General features: G+C 40.6%; 1 protein-coding gene across 2 annotated transcripts; it reads right to left on the bottom strand.

Moving 5' to 3' along the window:
• Nucleotides 1–1,333: 1,333 nt before the first annotated feature.
• On the bottom strand, nucleotides 1,334–19,244 carry PDCD2L (programmed cell death 2 like). Of its 2 annotated transcripts, none has more exons than XM_043899108.1 (7): nucleotides 19,084–19,244; nucleotides 18,803–18,969; nucleotides 18,597–18,657; nucleotides 17,348–17,721; nucleotides 16,162–16,272; nucleotides 10,622–10,770; nucleotides 1,334–1,507 (listed from the first exon to the last, which is right to left on the bottom strand). In XM_043899108.1, the coding sequence occupies exons 1-7, from the start codon at nucleotides 19,189–19,191 to the stop codon at nucleotides 1,377–1,379; spliced, it is 1,101 nt and encodes a 366-aa protein (XP_043755043.1). In that variant the 5' UTR covers nucleotides 19,192–19,244; the 3' UTR covers nucleotides 1,334–1,376. The 2 variants fall into 2 exon arrangements, with proteins under 2 accessions (XP_043755043.1, XP_043755044.1); XM_043899109.1 differs by having other exon boundaries at nucleotides 17,348–17,715.
• Between the last annotated feature and the right edge of the window lie 745 nt (nucleotides 19,245–19,989).

Here is a 19,989-nt window from a genome sequence, read left to right as displayed (position 1 = left end):
AGTCTGAGGGATTATCTGCCCACAACAGAAGTGCCACAAGGGAACTGGTGATGGCTTCTCCAACATGACAGAGAGGAGGAATCAAAACCTCTCTCTGCAGGGCTTCCCTGGTGGCTCAGTGGTTAAAAAAAAAAAAAAAAAAAAAGCCCGCCTGCCAATGCAGGAGACATGGATTCAATCCCTGATCCTGGAAGATCCACATTTTAGTTGCCGTGGAGCAACTAAGCCCATGCACCACAACTACTGAACGTGTGCCCTAGAGCCCAGGAGACGCGACTACTGAAGCCCGCACGCGCCCTGGCGCCCGTGCTCTGCAATAAGAGAAGCCATTGCAATGAGAAGCCCGTGCACCACAACTGCAGAGTAGCCCCTGCTTGGTGCAACCAGAGAAAGTCCTTGCAGCAGTGAACATCCAGCACAGCCATAACTAACTAACTAAATAAAAACGAACAAAAAACCTCTCTCTGCAGGTCCACACTCAGCCTCAGCCCTACAAACCCAGTGTTCCTGAAATATCTATAACCAACATCCTTGCTTTCTTCTGCATAGCCAGCCACTTTCCCCTGGTACCTCTGTTACCTTGGGAAGCAGGGAGGGCAAGGCAGCATCACAGGGGGTTCTCACCAGTCACAGACTGCCCAGGAGAACCACATCGCACGATAATGTGGGCCTAGTGTGTTATTTACCAGAGTTGATGTTTATTAACATAAGCAAACCAAATTCTCTGTGTTAATACCCAGTTTCCTCATCTACACAGACAAACGGCAGGTCTGTATACAGCTGGTGGGAGTGTTTTCACGTGGCTGTCACGGGGGTAGCAGAAAGGAAACAGTCAATAACATAAAATCTAAATAGAGAAAGGAGAGATGAGTGGTGGACAGCTGGGTGGAGGGACAATGTCCAGAAGAGACAAAGGGGCAAGAGATGAGAGTAGATGAGGGTGGGAAAGTGGGGTAGGCCTCAACAGCTCACGCCACAGGGCAGGAGCCTCAAGCAGCTGGACCAGTCCCAGCAGTACGCTCTGTCAGCGTCCAGGGACAGCAAAATACAGAGGCTGCAGGGCTAATACGTGGCTACCTGCTGCTCACAACAACACTGCAGCTGCTCGCCCTCCTAGAACCCACCAGGGTCTTCCATAAGATCACCTGCCCTGCGGGCTACAGAGGAGCCACGTTCTGAGCTGCCTCTGTGGACGCAGGCCACTGACCCTGAAGGGCTAACCAGCCCATAAACGGGAGGTTCTAAATCCTGGCTCCAGATCCACCACAGGTGCCAAAAAGTAAACAGAAACAAGAGCTAATAAACTCTGAGTCAAAATGAGGTAAAAACACAATTTAAACATTAAAGTTTAATTTATATAAATAAAAGGAAATGCACTACTTAAATAATAATTCATCTGGGTCCTCTTGGATAATACAAAATTCTTCCATGGGCGCCTGATCATTGTGAGGCCAGCAACTCTTCTCACATGTGTAAATTAGAATGGTTCCAAATTCCACAGAAAGATCTGAAAAATACAACAAAACCAGGATTCCAATAAAGAGAAAGTGTTATGAGATACACTCAATATTCAGTTTGCTTAGTGGATATAGCCCAGACACTGGAACAAGACTGCTTGGGTTCAAACCCAGCTCTACCACCTAGTGATTTCACCTCTATGATATTATTATGTATTTATCATTATGATAAGATTATTGTGTGGAGTAAATAAGCTAGTACATATAAGACACTTGGAACAGAGCCTGGCACACCTTGAGTGTTATCTGTAAAGCAAAAAGGTTAAGCAGAAGAAGCTAATAGGAAGGAGAAGGATTGCTCAGTATCAGGATAACTGATGTTGCCATAGGCAGTGGTTTTACCTTACAAGCTGAAAAAATAATTACTTAAGGCAAAAACAGTGCTTATTAGTTCTCAGTCACAATACAGTCACAGTATTCCTACAAAAAGTGACTGCCGATTAAAAAAAAAACAGATTAGCAAAATATACTTTAAAAATATGACACTTCCCAGGTGGTCCAGTGGTTAAAACTCTGTGCTTCCACTGCATGGGGCACAGGTTCAATCTCTGGTCAAGGAACTAAGATCTTGCATCCTGCGTAGTGTGGCCAAATCCAGACTACTTGACATTGAAGATCATTTTAAAATATGTCATACTAACAGAACACTACTTCCAAGAAAGGATACAGGCAAAAAGCTGAAAATAGAGCCTAAGAATTTATAGAAATGTATCAATGGATGGAGTCAGGAAGAATGGCATCAAGAGAATGTGAGTAATAAGAAAGCCTGTTGATATCAGAATAGGAAAACAGGAGTCAAGAAGATGAATTGAGCAACTGGTTTGGAGCAGCAAAGGAAAAATTAAAAAAATATAGGCAGGGCCTCCCTGGTGGCTCAGTGGTAAAGAATCTGCCTGCCAATGCAGGGGACGTGGGTTCAATCCCCAGGTCAGGAAGATCCCACATGCTGCAGAGCAACTAAGCCGGTGAGTCATCACTGAGCCTGTGCTCTAGAGCGTGGGAGCCACAGCTACTGACGCCCATGTGCTGCAGCTGCTGAAGCCTGAGCACCCTAGAGCCCTGCTCCACAACCAGAGAAGCCACTGCCAAAGAAGCCCTGTATACCGCAACTAGAGAGTAGCCCCCACTTGGCGCAACTAGAGAAAAGCCCACGCAGCAACAAAGACCCAGCAAAGCCAAAAATAAATAAATAAACAAAATTTAAAAAAAAAAATGTAGGCAGTTGGGCCTTCCCTGGTGGTCCAGTGCTAAGACTCCGTGGTCCCAATGCAGGGGGCCTGGGTTTGATTCCTGGTCGGGGAACTAGATCCCACATGTTCCAAATAAAGAGAAAGCATGCTGCATGTCACAACAAAGACAGAAGATCCTGCATGCTGCAACTAAGACCTGGAGCAGCCAAATAAATATACATATGTATTTTAAATGTAGGTGGTGATAATGGAAAGAAAGTCAAAGACATTCCCAAAAAAGGGTAAAATAGAGCTGAGTGGAGAAATAACCTGGTGAATTTGAGAAAATTCCCAACTAAAATGTCTAACAGGCAATTTGTAGAGGGCATGAGAAGGCTGCAGCCTCAGTAGTAGTAACGACCAGGAGAGGAAAGAAGGAGGTGCAAAGAATCAGAATAAAATATGAAATAGCTGAGTATTATACATGAACCCAGAGACCTCCCACAGTGGGGGCTGAAGGGTAGAGAGGAGAGAGAGGCATAAGGAGATCAAAACAGTCCCATTACACATGTAATGAAAAACATCAGCAACCACAAGAAACAGAAAAACAAGGTGAAATCTAATTACAGGTAGAAGGGAAAGGCTTCTGAGAAGTTCAATGAATGCAGAGGGAAAGAGAAAAGATGTTATCATGGATTTGAGAAGAGAAAGATGACCAAACCAACTGGTGTTGCTTCTACAGAAAAGCTACAAACTCAACAGAAAAAATATTCAGGGGAATTCTCTGGTAGGCTGGTGGTTAGAACTCCTCACTTTCACTGCTGAGGGTGTGGGTTCAACCCTTGGTTGGGGAACTGAGATCCTGTAAGCCGCACGGCATGGCCAACTTAAAAGCAAGAAAGAAAATGAAGAAAAACTAAATATGCAGGTCCGAAGACCCATCCTACCCCACAATAAACAAAACTGCATGGGACTTCCTGGTGGTCCAGTGGCTAAGACTCCGCCCTCTCAACACAGGAGACCAGGGTTCGATCCCTGGTCAGGGAACTAGATCCCACATGCCTCAACTAAAAGTTTGCATGATGCAGCTAATGGTCCTGCATGCCACAATGAAAATCGAAGATCTCTCATGCCACACCTAAGACCTAGCACAGCTAAAAAAAATAAGGAAGTAAATAAGAATTACAGAATAATGGGACTGCAAGACGTGTTAGTTCAGTGACTGGGCTTCATGGATAAAGAAAGTTCTATGGTGTTCGTTACAAAGGGTGGAGGGGGATCAGTCCACCCTCAGACTTCTACAAAGCAACATTCATTGCCAAAAGATATCTAAATGATCATGAAAGATCTCAGGGATTTTCAGAAAAACATACTTCCCAATGAGGCCTGGCCATGGGAGATGACAGGAAGTACCAGATAAAAAGGCTGGTGGGGCCCTCACTATTAGAAGATGACAGCATGGGGTTTACCAAGTTTTGAAGAAAGAAAGTGGGGCTTAAGAACTTTACACACAAGTTGTCCTTCAAATAGAAAGGCAGACTAGCACCTATGAGCCCTCTTTGAGGCAATTACATGATGGAATCCAACTAGGAGAGAAGAGTCAGAATAAAGAATTCACAGGCTAAACAGCTATGAGAATTATGTTTATAGAATACAGATTGATAAACCTTGATAAAGCAAAAATGACACTAAAATATGTGGAGATGGAGTAGGGTAAACATTTCCTTATCTATTAAAGGGTCAAATACAAACTATTTAAAATTGAAATATAGGATGAATATAATTTTCTTAATTTTAGAGGATCTTTTAGAAACTAGGGCCTCTTTTAATAACCCATTACCTAAAAAGCCCAGCAACTGCTTCACTTATACTTAATTTTTCTTATGTTAAATTTTCATGAATTTATTTTAGTCCCTTAAATTAATATTACTAAATCTTTTTAGAAAAAAATTTTCTAGTCATACATCTATTTTAACTTTCTGTCTGCATTTATGCCAAGAATGATGACTGGAATGAACCTACACATGTGCTAATAATGGGGATTTCCAAGGTTTACCAGATATTCACAGAAAATCTCTAATAGAAAACTCAGTGATCAAAACAAGCAGAGAAAAAAAGGTAAATTGCAGGAAACAAGTAAAAATTTAAAAAACAGAACATGTCCCAAAGATATGAAAGAAGATACTGAACTCATAAAAACAAACCAAAAAAGGGAGCTTATAAAAAGGTTTATACCCTATGAGCCAATGAGATTTATTCCAAGAATGAAAAGATGTTTAAACATACCAAAATCAATGTAATATGCCACATTAATAGAATCAATAGAATTACATGGTATCTCAACTGATGCAGAAAAAAGCATTTGACAAAATTCAATACCCTGTAGTGATAAAAATCACTCAGTAAAGGAGGAATAGAAGGTAAATTCCTCAATCTGAAAAAGGCCATATACATGAAACACTCACAGTTAACATAATACTCAATGATGAAAAACTAAAAGGTATTCCCCTAAGACCAGGAACAAGACAAGGATGCCCACTTTTGTGACTTATATTCAATGAAGTTGTTCTATACAAAGTGATGGGACAAGAAAAAGAAAGAAAAGGCATCCAAATCAGAAAGAAGGAAGTAAAATTATCTCCATTGATCTTTTTTCCAAGAAAGCTTGTTTTTATTTTGTCTCTGTACTTAACATTTCCACACTAACAGAACAAAATCAAATTAGCTGCAGCTCAAATATTCATATTAAAATAATGATAACAGAATGTGACCACAAATATTCAGTGTTTCATCTTGATGTTTTCAAATAAGAATTGTTTAAAAAATATGTAGAACTGATCAGTTCCTAGGATAGTTACTAGAAAGTGATGATTTTTCTTTTTTTGGCGGCACCAAACGACTAGTGGAACTTCCTTAACTAAGGACTGAACCTGCACTCTGCCATGGAAGTGGAGAGTCTTAACCACCAGACCATGAGGGAAGCCCCTGAAAGTAACAAATTTAAAGAAACTGAAACAGTAGACAGTTTCGCAAGTTATTTTAGCTGTTGCTATATTTTGTCCTAGAAATAACTTACCCCTTAGAAAAATTATACTAAAATCAAACCTTGAAATGCTTTTCAATGTGGTAAAACTTACATGTTATTATAATGTCCATATAGCTAATGATGTAGGTAAAGATAAAAAGCGATCTCTTCTTATGTGTTTTTAGGACTTCCCTGGTAGCTCAGCTGGTAAAGAATCCGCCTGCAATGTGGAAGACGTGGGTTCGATCCCTGGGTTGAGAAGATTCCCTGGAGAAGGGAAAGGCTACCCACTCCAGTATTCTGGCCTGGAGAATTCCATGGACTGTATAGTCCATGGGGTTGCAAAGAGTTGGACACGACTGAGCAACTTTCAGTTTCCCTTTCTTATGGGTTTAATGCAATTCAAAGAATATATAAAATGGTCCTAAGAAATAAGGTTAAATTTGAAATATAAATTTAAGTTGGGAATATAAAAAGCAAACAATTTTCCTTGCTTTTGATGGTGTACAAGAAGTAGCCCACTTAACAAATATGTCATATGACAAAGTATGTTCATGTCAAGATCACTTCCATCACCACAGAGGAAAGATTTACTGATTGTATTGAAATAAAAGAAAAAATGTATATGATGCATCTTACATAATTATTGGTAAACTGGAAAAAGATAACATTGACATAAGAAAGCCCATCATCATGAGTGACTATAGCAGCTGTGCAAAGAGGTAGAAGCCATTATTCCTCAACTGTGTATGACTGTGCCAGCCATGTGCCTTGGTTAGCTCTCAGAATCTTAACAGACAAAATTTCTTCTCCTAAAATTAAACCACAATAACCTTTAAAGTATTGTACAATGGATAAACATTTTTGTGAATTCAGTAAGTAGATGTGATATTTTCACGTCTGTTCTAAAAAGTACTTTAAATACACATATGAATACTCAGTGGTCACAAAGATCAAATGTAATCAGTCACTATTCCATGTAAAATGCTTACATTTAGCAAATGGTAATATGAATGTGTACGTATATATATGTACATATATATATATATATATGTATAAAAAGCGCTAAGTCATTTCAGTGGTGTTCAACTCTTTGCAACTAAGCAAGAATACTGGAGTGGGTTGCCATGCCCTCCTCCGGGGGATCTTCCCGACCCAGGGATTGAACCCAAGTCTCTTACATCTCCTGCATTGGCAGGTGGGTTCTTAACCACTAGCGCCACCTGGGAAGCCCAATAAAACATATATATTAGTAAATACAGATGATCTGATATTTTATGTAGAAAATCCTAATGAATCCACAGCAATCTGAAACAGTTTTCTGTTGTTTTTATATTATCCTTAAAAGCTCTGCCCTAGCCTTTATTCTTTCCTTATTTCTTTTTGGTTGGTTGGTCTTCTTTTTCTAGCTCCTTAAGGTAAATTAGGTCACTGACTTAAGATTTTTTCTTTGTTTTCAACATATGTGGTTACAGCTCTTAAGATGACATGGTTGGGGACTTCCCAGGTGATCCAGTGGTCAGGATTTCATGTTTCCACTGCAGGGGGCACAGGTTCCATTCCTGGGCGGGGAACTAAGACCCCACATGCTGCACAGTGCAGCCAAAAAATAAAAAAATGAAGACCCAGCAATGCCATTTGGAGGATATGCCCAAAAAAACTAAAAACAGTGACTCAAATGTATCTGTATACCAATGTTCCAAGCAGTGTTACTCATAGTAGCCAAAAGATGGAAAGCCCCACCAAGTTAAAGAACTAAAAAAAATCTGTATTACACAGTGAAATCTGTATATCATGAATGAACTATAAAAAGGAAAGAAATTTTGATATATGCTACAACATAAGCCCTGAAAACATTATGATAATGAAATAAGCCAGACACAAAAGGACGAATATCACATGATTCTACTTATGTCAGGTATCTAGAATAGGCAAATTCAAAGAGACAGAAATAGATAGAACAGAGGTTACCAGTAACTAGGGGAAGAGAAAAAGAGCCGGCGTGGGGGGGTGCTAATTCTTTTAGGGGAGGGGCGGAGTAGTTAATGAGTACTGATTTTTTTGTTTGGGATAGCAAAAAAGTTCTGGGAATAAAATAGTGGTGACAATTACATAACACTGTGAATATACTTAATATCACTAAATTATACACTTAAAGAAATGGCTAAAAGGGTCAATTTTTGACTGTGTATTTTATAACACATTTTTTCAAAAAATCAATTATATTTAAACATATTAATACTAGCAGCAAACATCAGAAACTGAAATTTTTAAATGCCATTTACAATAGCATAAAAAAGCATTTAACACATACAGACAAAACTGAAAAAAGATATGCAAGACTCTACACTGAAAAGTATAAGACTCTATTGCAAGAAATTAAAGAGAACCTAAATAAATGGAGAGATATACTAGGTACATGGGTTGGAAGACTCAACATTGTTAAGACATCAATTCTCCTCGATCTGATCCAGAGAATCAATGCAATACCAAACAAAATCCCACAAAGTCTTTTAGTTTTTTTTAAGAAGTTGAGGAAATAACAACCCACTCCAGTATTCTTGCCTGCAGAATCCCAAGGACAGAGGAGCCTGGCAGGCTGCACTCCATGGGGTCCCAAAGAGTCAGACATGACTGAGTAGTGACTGAGCATGCACACATAGAATGGCTACCTTATTGGACAGCTCAGCTAAAGAATTAAGAAATAAAATGTAATTTTAGAAAACCCCACAGAAATGCAAATGATCTGGAAGAATCAAAATATTTTTGGAAAGGAAGAATAAAGCTGAAAGACTAATACAACCAAGTTACCAATCCAACACTTTGGCCACATGATAAGAAAAACCAACTCACTGGAAAAGACCCTGATGCTGGGAAAGACTGAAGGCAAAAGGAGAAGGGAGTGGCAGAGGATGAGATGGTTAGATAGCATCATGGACTCAATGGACATGAATCTGAGCAAACTCTGAGAGACAGTGAAGAACGTAGAAGCCTGGCATGCTGTAGTCCATGGGGTCGCAAAGGGTCAAACATGACTTAGTGACTAAACAACAACAAATCTTACAAAGCTACAGTGGTCAAGATAGGGTGGCAGTGGTGTCAAACAGAAAACAGATTAATGGAGCAGAATGCAGAATAAAGAGTACAGAAACAAATTAACACATATATGGACAACCAATATTCAACAAAGGTAAAAGATACTTGAGCAGAGAGAGAATATTCTTATCAATAAGCGGTGCTACAACTGGATATTCACATGGAAAAGAAGGACTTGAACCATACCTCATACCATATATAAAATTTAACTCAAAATGGTCATAAATCTAAATGTAAAACTAGAAACAAAACTTGTGTCCTTGGGCTAAGCAATTATTTCTTAGACAAGATATCAAAAGCATAATCCATAAGAAAAGATAAATAAATTGTGCTTCAAAATTAAAAACTGTTTTTAAAAGGACAGTTTAGAGAATAAAAAGACAAATCAGTACCTTATGGAAGGGGGAGAAAAAGGCACTGTTTTCAAGTGAAGAAACCTAAAATACCAGCCAACATCAACAATCAATGTTTAAAGAGGCACACTTGATAAGATGAGTGACAGGAAGAAAATGGCACTTTATCCCCCACCCCATGATTTTCTTCTCAATAATCCGTAGTCTCATTCTAATTATGAGAAAAAAAAATCAGATGAATTCCAACAGAAGGGCATCTTACAAAATAAGTGACCAGTACTCCCACAAATTGTCAAGGTCATCAAAAATGAGGAAGTCCTGGGATGTCACTGGTGGTCCACTGGCTAAGACTCCACACTCACAATGCAGGGGGTGCAGGTTTGATCCCTGGTCAGGGAACTAGACCCCACATTCTACAGCTGAAAATCCCGCATGCTGCAACAAAGACCCAGTGCAGCCAAATAAATAAATATTTCTTTTAAAAAAATCTTGCTTAAGAAAAAATGAGGAAGTCTGAATTTTCATCACAGGCAAGAGACACTCCAAGGGATATCCTGGATGGGCTCTTGGATATTAGCTAAAAACTAAGGAAATCTAAATAAACTGATAATGCATTAACATTGGCTCAGTAATTGTAACAAAAGTACTGTATTGTATTAGTATAAATTTATTTTAATAAAGGGGAAACTGGACGTGAGGTATATGGGAATTCTATGTACTTATTTCTCAATTTCTCTGTAAAGTGAAAGCTTCTAAAGTCTACACCAAAAAAAAAAAAAAAAAAACCCAAAAATAAAAATTGGCAAGCTAGACTTAGACAAAATATTTATATATTATATACCAGATGAAGGACTTGTATCCAAAATACATACAAAACTCTCAGAATTCAGCAAGAGGACAAAGTACCCAATTTTTAGAAAGAGAAAATGATTAGAACGGACACTTCACCAAAGAAAACATATAGTGATAAATCAGCACATGAAAATGATGCTCAAAATCATTAGAGAAACACAAATGAAAACCATGAGATATCGCTACACACCTATGAGACTGAAATGAACAAGACAGACCATATCAAGTATTGCCAAGGATATGCAACTCTCATGTACTGTCAGTTGGGATATAAGTGGCACAGGCTCTTTAGAAAACAAGGTGGCAGTGTCTTAAAAAGTTAAATACACACCTACCACACGATTCAACTGCTTTTCTCCTAGATACTTAACCCAAAAGCCTATGTCCGTACAAAGGCTTGTAGGCAAATGTTCAAAGCAATTTTATTTATAATAGCCCCGAATGGAAGCAACAAATATGTTTCCTAAAAATAATTCTAATTTCCCAAATTTTCTGTAATGCTTATATTTTATAAGAAAACAAAGATGAAACACTAGATTTTCATTTTAAAAAATAATCCCAAATTAGTGCCAGAAACCCACAAACTCAAATAAATAAAGGGCCTTTTACCTAAATTAGCACTTCTGAGCATGCTGACCAGTGCTGGCATAAGCTGAAACTCAAATATCCTTCGGGCTCCACAGTGGCTGCAGGCTGGGAGCTCAGTGACTACTGATGTAGGACAGGTCAAAAAAAGTGGTTCTCCATCCCAGGAGTACCTAGAACAAGGAGAAAAAGAACCCTGAATTAGGGCCACATACAAGTCACATGTTAACATCCAAGACTACACTTTATCAATTTTGTTTCTTTCTTGGAGAATATCCAGAGCAAAACCAGAAAGCAAAGAAAATCCAAAGGCCCAGAAAACTAGCTGCAAGACTGGAAATCATAGCAAGACATCTGAATTCTCATCAATGCTTGATTTAAAGTCTAGATGAAGACACTAAAGCTAATGTTGAACTGAATTTAACTAAAACTGCAACAAAGCCCAGACTCTGCTCAACTGCAGATTGAGACTCAGCTCCCCACAGTTCTGGCCTTACAGAAGAAGGGGCGTGCACCCCTAAGGGATGAGTATTTAACTTCAGAATCTATCGTCCTCCAACATATAGTTTCCAGTAAATAATTTTTTAAGTTACTAGATAGGCAAAGAAGCAGAAAAAACTAACCCATAAAGAAAATGAATACATGGAGAGCCAGAGCCAAAATGATGAACTTTTCAGACACATTCTATGTTTTTAAAAATTTCATTGAAGTCTAGTTGATTTACAATGTTAACTTCTCCCGTACATCAAAGTGACTCAGTTGATTTAGTTTTTATTTCATTTTGGGGAAAATTTCCTATTTTATCTTTGAGTATTGTTTTGGATCCATTCGTTGAGTGCTCTTCTTTGGACACCAGTTATCTTTATAGTAGTTATATTTATCCACCTTCCAAGATAGCACCTTCTAATTGCTTTGTCTTTTTGTTCAACATTCATGAGATTTTTGAAACTCTCTTCACATCAGTACTTTGATTTTCAGCCAAGTCAACTACTTCTAAATTTATTAGATATGCAATGTGTGGCTTGATTTCTTTAGCAATTCAACTTCCCTTGGCATCTTATTTTCTCAACTTTGAGCTCTTGGTTTTATTAAACACATTGTCTTACAAAGTTCTTCTGTATCTTGAAAACTCTGCTGGGAATTATGTGTTCCTCAGATTATCTTTTCTTCCAGATATGGTTCTTGGCTCATTTTTGTATGCACTATTCATTTCTCTAATTTTACTGCCAACAGTATGAGTACATGGGTGGCCTGCCACTTTTCATCTAGTTCATGCCTCAAGACGGCAACTCTGTTTAGACCACCTGTTTGCTCCAAATCAGTGTGTGGGTTTTCTTGCTGACTTCCTGTCAATCTCACATCAGAGGTCTGTTCTTTTCCCCTTCTCCAAACACATTTTTCATTTCTTCTACTCTTCTGTAGGTGAATCGGGGTGGGGGTATAGTTCTGTAAGACTCAATGCAATCTACTAGAACACCTGGGCTTCATCTTTACTTCTGAGATAGTGTTAAATGTCTTACATGTTGCCCACTCTAATGGGCAAGAAATTGCCCTTGACTTCTTTATCATTTCTGTAACGCATCATGGAACCCAACAACTTTTGCTTCTGAGAGGCAATTCCTAATTCCCTGTATCTTCACCCGCACCACACCCAGTTGTGTGGCCAAAAGCCCTACAGAAGAAGATACAGATTCTTTTCCTGTTTGTTTCTTTCCAGATTCAACATTACCGCAATTCTCAGGATGCTGTGCACTTATCAGTGTATTTTCAAGAAGTGAGAGAAGGTTGAATGGCTAGAACTCACACTAAAGGTACAGAAATGTCTCTACCTTCCTCTGTGAAAAGTAAGTTAACTACATAAATAAATAATGTGAGGCACCCAGAACTGCATTAGACTTTTGGTGATATTACATCCCAGATTGCCACTTTGAGTTTTATGGTATTAAATTTCCCTTCTTATTTCAATGCAGATGGAAGGGATTTTCTTTTTAAAGTTTGGTTTTTTCTACTTTATTTTTGGCTGATTTTTACTTTTTATATTCACTGTAACCAGGTATTAGGATAGAGAGACCACTTGATTTTACTCTGACCACTGTATCTAGACCCATTTTTCCACGTTTTCCCTGTGTTGTCATTTTTATATACTATAACCTGCTGGATATGTCATTTCCTCTGAGAGCCTCTGTGACATCCTATTTAGAACAGTTATGTTGTATTTTCCTCATTTATCACTTGTGGAAATCATACAATGTATCTTTTTACTTTTAAACTGTCTCACTAGAAGGTAAAATCTATAAAAACATGGACTCTGTATCATTTTTTGTGGTACCTGCAGCATCTATAATAGCACCTAGCATCAGGCATAGACTCAGTAAATATTAGCTGAATGAATGAAGGTGCTCACTGAATCCTTCCAAACAGTCTACCAAGTAGGCATTAGGCCCATTTTATAGAAGAGTAAATAGTCATCTGCCCCAAGGCCAAGTCTTCTAAGACCAAAACCAAGGTTCTTTTCATCCCTACCATGTTTGAAAATGTACTGGTATCACAAATACCTACTATATGTAGGCACTATGCTTTGCATGAGAATAACATACTGTCCTCACTGCCAAAGATCATGAATACCTAAGTATACCAATACTATTAAGAGATCCTTATAGATCTCTGCTTCCCCAAAACTTAGCATAGTGGGTTTCAAACAACAGTCCGTATTTATGGATGTTTTACAGAGTATTTTAATCATCACCTCATTTAGTTCCCCAGAGGAATCCTATGAAATAGGTAGTTGTATTATCATCCTCATTTTAGAGATGAGGCACTGAGGATAAGAAAGGTTAAGTGAATTGCCCATGGACCTTCAACTAGAAATGGAAAATCCAGGCCTTGAACTTCCAAGACCTCTTATTCAATATCCTCTGGGCAGTTGTTACTTGTTACAAAGTATTATGTCTTCCTTATAAGACACTTGCAAAGTAGAATGCACAAGGGAAATAAAACCAAAACTACTATAACAAAGATTTAGTTTCAAAGATGTAAATCAAACTGACAAGGACACATTCTGTAGACTAAGAATAATCAAGACTCCACACCCCAAATAACACCCTCCTAAATCCCTATCTCCAGCATTGCATCAACACTCTTCCAATTTCACAAGCCAGAAGCTCAAAACCATTTTGCTGCCTTCCAGTCTTTTACTCTCATAGCCAAGGGTCACCAAGAACTGCCATTATACAAGTATCTCCCAAACACATTCCCTGTTTCCCATATCCTCTGCCTTGATCCAAAACCTTATACCATCTCTCACCTGGATTCCTTGAATCTCGAGTGATCACATCACTCTCCTGGCATCCACTGGCTACAGAATAAAATATAAATTCTTTAGTAAGAAATGGATTGAAAACATACCTAATCCATGCCAGTACTAGACACCAAGTCTGGGGAGTACCCAGTCTGTTAAGGACAACAAGGGTGTGTGTCCTAAAGGAGGTCAAGGTGTGGAGCTGCGGGAGGCAAGAACCAAGCTGTTCTCATTTCAGACGCCATGGTGTTCAGCCCATTGACTTGCCCCTATCCCGCCATTATGCACTTGGCTATCTTTTTCCTTCATCAGTTACCTCTGTGACTCAAAGCATCCTTGGCCTTTAGTCCTACAGGGTAGGGGCTAGGGGCTCCAAGTGTGTCTCCTGCATGGTGCCTTCCCTGATGAAACAAGGCAAAGGCCCCTGGTCCCTCCTCTGGGTTTCAGGCTTACTTGTTCACATCTCTGTTGGGCACCTATCAGAGCATATAGTGTCCTGTCTCCTCTGACCAGACCAGGTACTTTTGTGGCCAGCACCAAGAGTGGCTGTTAGTGGACCAACTCCAAGTCCAGCACACAGTAACTCAGCCCTGTAGGAGGAGTGGATCAGTGTGAGCACTGAGTCTCATCAGTGAAGAGGCCCGTCCCAAGGGGTGGTCTCCATCTAAGAATTACTGCCACTACTGACGGGCCACATGCTTAAGTAATTGGTTTAATCTGAAAATTCTGTTGATGGTTTCATAATTTGGGCATGTTTTCAACACAGCATCTCTAGTTGTCATGCCTAATTAAAGTAAGGAGAAATAAAGTGAATTATCAATAAAATTAGGTTGCACGAATCAAGAGTAAAGTCTGACTTTGTACTTAGGAGTAAAAACTACCATCAAACAATATATATCAAGAACCTTTAAACTTCAAAATTTCGATCCTCAATTTCGCTCCTAGAACTAGATTAAAGAGAAATCACTACGACATTCCAGGAGTTGTGAACAGGATGCATATGCAGCACTGAACTGCGCAAAACTGAAACGAATCACGTGGAAACAATTAAATACCCAACAATACTGCCACAAGCAAAGTCAAAATACAAACAGGCCCAGAAAATAAATCACAATAATTTTAATCATATAAAAATAATAATAATCTAATATATAAAAAGTTCCTAAAAATCAAAAGGCACAAGAACTTAAGGAAAAATGGGTAACAGTTATGAATAGACAATAGGGAGGCCAAAAAGGTTTCTGTAAGGTCTTACAGAAAAACCTGAACAAACTTTTGGCCCACACAACAGAAGTAATTCCACAACACAGAGGAAGATATTCATAAGAAAAAAATCAGGTAAAATTATACCAAGATGCCCTTTTTCACCTTGAATTGACAGAACTACAAAAGCATGAAGCTCACCCTGCTGGCAAGGCTATGGGAAGACAGGCACTTATAGGTTGCCAGTAGGAATTAAAGGTCATATATTGCCAGCAGGAATTAAAGTCCAATGGGAGAAAACTGGGTGCTCTCAATTAAAACCACAATTACATAAACCCTTCTGCTTAACTACGCCGCTTCAGGAAACGCATCCTAGAGAAACACTTGCTCACTGAAAGTCCATCAACAAGTAAAATGGACATGGGACTACGGTAACTTTTTTTTAAAACCTAGTTCTCAATGTTCTGAAAAGATACAGTACTAGATAACAGCACAGTTAAAAAAGCAGAACACAGAATGTTTCTTGAATGCTTTCTTGTGATTAAAAAAAAAGGAAAGTAACATGTACTATTTCTTTGACATGCATAAAGAAATTACATAAGCACACATAGGAAACTAACAACAGTGATGAACTGAGTAGATCTGAATAGTAGGAATTATTTCATTGTATTTATACATGTATGCATATTTTACATACTTTTATGTTTTTGAGTCTTAAAAATGTGTTATCTATTGAATATTTAAATTTAAAACAAAAGAAAATCACTTGGAAGAATTTTTAATACATAGTGAAACCCTCAATACCAACAAATGTTTATGAAAAGAGAATAGTTATATTCCATGACCCCAATTAACAACAACAAAAAAATACACACAATACCTACTTACACGTATGCGTCCAGATATGTAAAAAATAACCAAACTTAATACACTAAAATATTAGCTTCTTGGTTTGGGGAATATTGTGGATTTTGGTTTTCTTATTCTATTTTTCTGTGTTTTCCTAACTAACACACATTACTTTTATCACCAAGAAAAACAATAAAAGAAAATGTGCCTTTACCTTAAAATCTGCTCCTGACAAGCAGCAATTCTCTTCATAAATTTGTAAAATATCTTATCTCCACTTTTAATCATAGTCTTCTCATATTTTTCATCACCATCACGAGACAGACTAAAAAGAGAAGCAGAAAACACTTTTGCGTGTCTACATTCAGAGAATTACTGTGTTTAGAACAGGACACAGGGAATTCCCGATGGTCCACTAGTTAGGACTCCACATGCTCACTGCTGAGCGCCCAGCTTGAATTCCTGGCTGGAGAACTAAAATCCCACAAGCTGCTCTGGGTGGCCTAAATAAATAAACAAGTTTTTAGAAAAGAAAAGAGAGTACACAACTTTTAGAAACTTTACCACAGTAAAATATACATACATAACTTAAAAATCATAAATTTAATACTTTATAATGAATAACAGTAACCCCCCCCCACCCCCCGCCCAACTTTCTCCCAAGCCCTGCTTCTTAGCCATTTTCAACACTGGATAATTATTTGCAATGTAAAAAGTCACTATGGGGCTTCCCTGGTGGTCCCGTGGTTAGGAATGCGCCCTGCAGTGCAGGGGATGCTGGTTCAACCCATGGTCCAGGAAGACTCCCCCATATCTCAGGACCACTAAGCCCATGCACCACAACTACGGAGCCCAGGCTCTCGAGTCCCTGCTCTGCAATAAGAGAAGCCGCTGCAATGAGAAGCCCGCACATTGCAAGTAGAGTAGCCCCCACTCGTTGCAACTAGAGAAAGCCTGTGTACAGCCACGAAGACTCAGGGTAGCCAAAAATAAAACAAATAAATAAACAAAATAAAAAGTCATATACCCACTGGCTCTTGCCATGTCTTTCTCCATTATGGAGTATTTTCAAACACCAACACGTCTTCGTGCACTCCAACACTATCTTGAAAATGCTTACAAATGAAACCATTCTGGTCATTTTCGTGAGAATCCTTATAAATAAAACCAAGTGTTTTCAAGCTAACTCAAGGGTGGCTCATAAGATTTCCTCGTCTCTGTCTCCCTTTCTAGCCCAAGAGGAGTGAAGCAGACAGGTCCTACACACCTGTAGGTGTGTCGGACATGAAAAAGTTCTGCCTGAAAAAGTATCCCCAGTTTTGAGGAGAAAACCAAAGAGTACCCACTCTGGCAGCCTCCTGATTAAACCACCTCTCAAACTCAACAGCACACACGCTCACCTATGGGAAAGCAGCTGTTCCATATCAACTCCTTCTCTCTGCTGATACTCCCTCAGAAGGCTCTGAGCATGGTCCAGACTGACAAAGCCCGTGTAGTCGTCCTCATCTACGACACAGATGTAATAGGGCAGGAACTGCGGCACCGCAGGAGGCAAGGCCTGCCCTTCCCCGGGAGGCGCAGGAGGAGCAACACCTGGGACAGTATCCTGCAGGCGGAGGTCCTGGAGCTGGGAGGTCCAGTCTCTGTCCTTGGCATTGCTTGAATCATTTCCAAAATCCGCGACAGGCTGTGGTGGAGACGCTTCCTCACTGTCACTTCCCCAGTCATCTGCACCTTCACACCAATCCTCAGCTGTGAGGCCATTTTCCTGTTTCTGGGAAAATACCCAGTGAATGAGGTATTCAAGCACACTGTTTCCTTGGCTTCCTGAGCCACCTAATCCTTCACCTTCCTGAAGGAACCTTACTTAACACCTCCCCTCTCACTCCGGCACCTCATGGTTTACTCAAAAGCATGTTGGAAGTGACATATGTTGTGCTTCCTTTTCAGGGGCACTGTGGCAGATATACTATGGTGGTTTCTTCAACACCTCTTTCAGTTGTGCTTCATGAACTGCAAAAGCTGGTAAGAAAGAACTACATTTCCCAGACTCCTAAGAAGTTAGGGTTCTAGATATGGTCAGGGGGTCTGTTCATAAGGAACACTAGAGACAGAGAGAGACAGACTTGACAGAGTGAAGTGAAAAGAGTGACCGAAAGGCAGTCTGTGTGTAGATGGAGACAGAGCAAGGCTCTGGAGTCAACAGTTCTGACAAGGGCAACTTTCGTTCACCAGAATACATCTGGGCTTCCCGCCTGCATGAGAAGTGGCATGGCAGCTCCCTGACAGGCCAGTTCTGAGCTGTAGTTCTGCAGGTCACTCCTGGAGTCATTTCCTCCAGCCTATCTACTAAAATAAGGAAAAACTTAACTTTAAATCAGTCTCAGCTATAAAAAGTCAAAACGCTTTTCTATCATCTACAATTGAACCCCAAGAAATACAGGCAAACGCCACCTTTTTATTCCCAGTATTGCTAGTACAATGCTTCGCACACATTAAGAACTCAGTGAACATATAAAGCAACATTTACTGGCAAAGAAAAGCTGGATTTTATTCTGCAGTCCTATCTTTGCAGGCAGTCCATGGGGTCGCAAAGAGACACGATTTAGCGACTAAACAACAACAATATGATAGTCACAACCGCGTTACCTGAGCGTCCTGAGTCTCTCTCTCTCTCATCTGCAGGCACTGGGAGCGGAACACCTTCCAACTTCATAGTAAAGAAAAACTGCGGTGAGGACTCCATCGCCAACTACCAGAGGGCTGGCCAGTCCCCTCCCGGAGACCTGGAGCAGCCGCCGCTCCCGCCCACTCGGCATAAATCCCGTCGGCAGCTCAGCTATTTCCCCGCCTACCTGCGCGCCCCGCCGCTACCGCACTCAGGCTGAGGGCAAGCGAACACGTGCAGGAGCCGATGAAAAGGAGAGCCTTCCAGCGGGCAGTACACCTGCACGACGAGGGCAAGCGGCTGCCGGCACAGTTCACACACCGGCCTCGGAGCTGCCACGGCGGGCAGGGCGTCCTGAAGACAAGGAAAGCGCTCAGACCCTGACTTTGTCCAGGGACCTCGCCCACTCCCTCACCCCGTAGCCCAACACCAGCTCCAGCCGACCCCGGCGCCCGCGCCCCACCTCACCGGAACGCCGCCCAGCTTGCTTGCGGTCCAGGCGCTCGGCCCAGCGGGACGGCCGGGCACTGCAGCATCTCGAAGCCCGAGCAGCACTGGCTTCCGAACGGCCGCCATGACGACCGGGAGAACACGTGAAGAGGCGGGCTACGGCAGCCGAGAAGGTGCGCGCCTGTGCGCATGCGCACCGCTGACGCCTGTGGGACAGCCCCGCCCCTCCTAGACCTTTTGGGAGATGTAATTTGGAGTTCTAAGTTCAATATCGTGGATCCCAGATGTTTTTTTTTCCCCTGATAATGCGCCGCGGAACGAAGTAGGTACCATCTACTGTGAGGTATCTTCCCGAGAAGTTTTATCTAAAATCAGGGGGACTTCCCTGGCGGTCTGGTGGTCCCGAGCTTCAAATGTAGTGGGCGGGGTTCGATCCCTGGTAGATTCCACTTGCGCAAGGGGCGGCCCCCAAAAAAAATTTGGGGGGGGGGAAATAGCACTCTCCTAAACAACCCCCCACCCCACGCCACCTCCGAAAAAAGGGGGACGGGGGAGAAAAGAGAGAGTCCTAAATTTTTAGAGAAAAAATGTATAAAGTATTAGTCGTTCAGTTGTGTCTCTTTGCGACCCATGAACTGTAGCCCACCAGGCTCCTCTGTCCATGGAATTTTCCAGGCAAGAATATTGCAGTGGGTTACCATTTCCTTCTCCAGGGCATCTTCCTGACCCAGGGATCGAAACCCGGTCTCCTGCATTGCAGGCAGTTTCTTTATCATCTGAGCCGCGAGGGAAGCCCACATTTTTGAGACACATTGAAATGCCTTTACTGTAGACGAAATGATATATCTGGAGTTTGGTAGGTGATGGCAGGGGTCGTAGATGAAATAAAATGGGCCCTGGGTTGATAATTGTTCGAGTTTGGCG

This window comes from Cervus elaphus, chromosome 4 (assembly GCF_910594005.1).
Source record: "Cervus elaphus chromosome 4, mCerEla1.1, whole genome shotgun sequence".
NCBI classification, from domain to species: Eukaryota; Metazoa; Chordata; class Mammalia; order Artiodactyla; family Cervidae; genus Cervus; species Cervus elaphus.
The sequence above is the reverse complement of the archived record's forward strand: the minus strand, read 5'-3'. Positions and strand labels throughout refer to the sequence as shown.

Coding starts and splice junctions, on each gene's coding strand:
- PDCD2L (XM_043899108.1), bottom strand. CDS start 19,191: ATGGCGGCCGTTCGGAAGCCAGTGCTGCTCGGGCTTCGAGATGCTGCA. Junction 18,970..19,083: donor GCAAGCTGGGCGGCGTTCCG/GTGAGGTGGGGC, acceptor CCTTGTCTTCAG/GACGCCCTGCCCGCCGTGGC. Junction 17,722..18,596: donor GAGAGACTCAGGACGCTCAG/GTAACGCGGTTG, acceptor GTATTTTCCCAG/AAACAGGAAAATGGCCTCAC.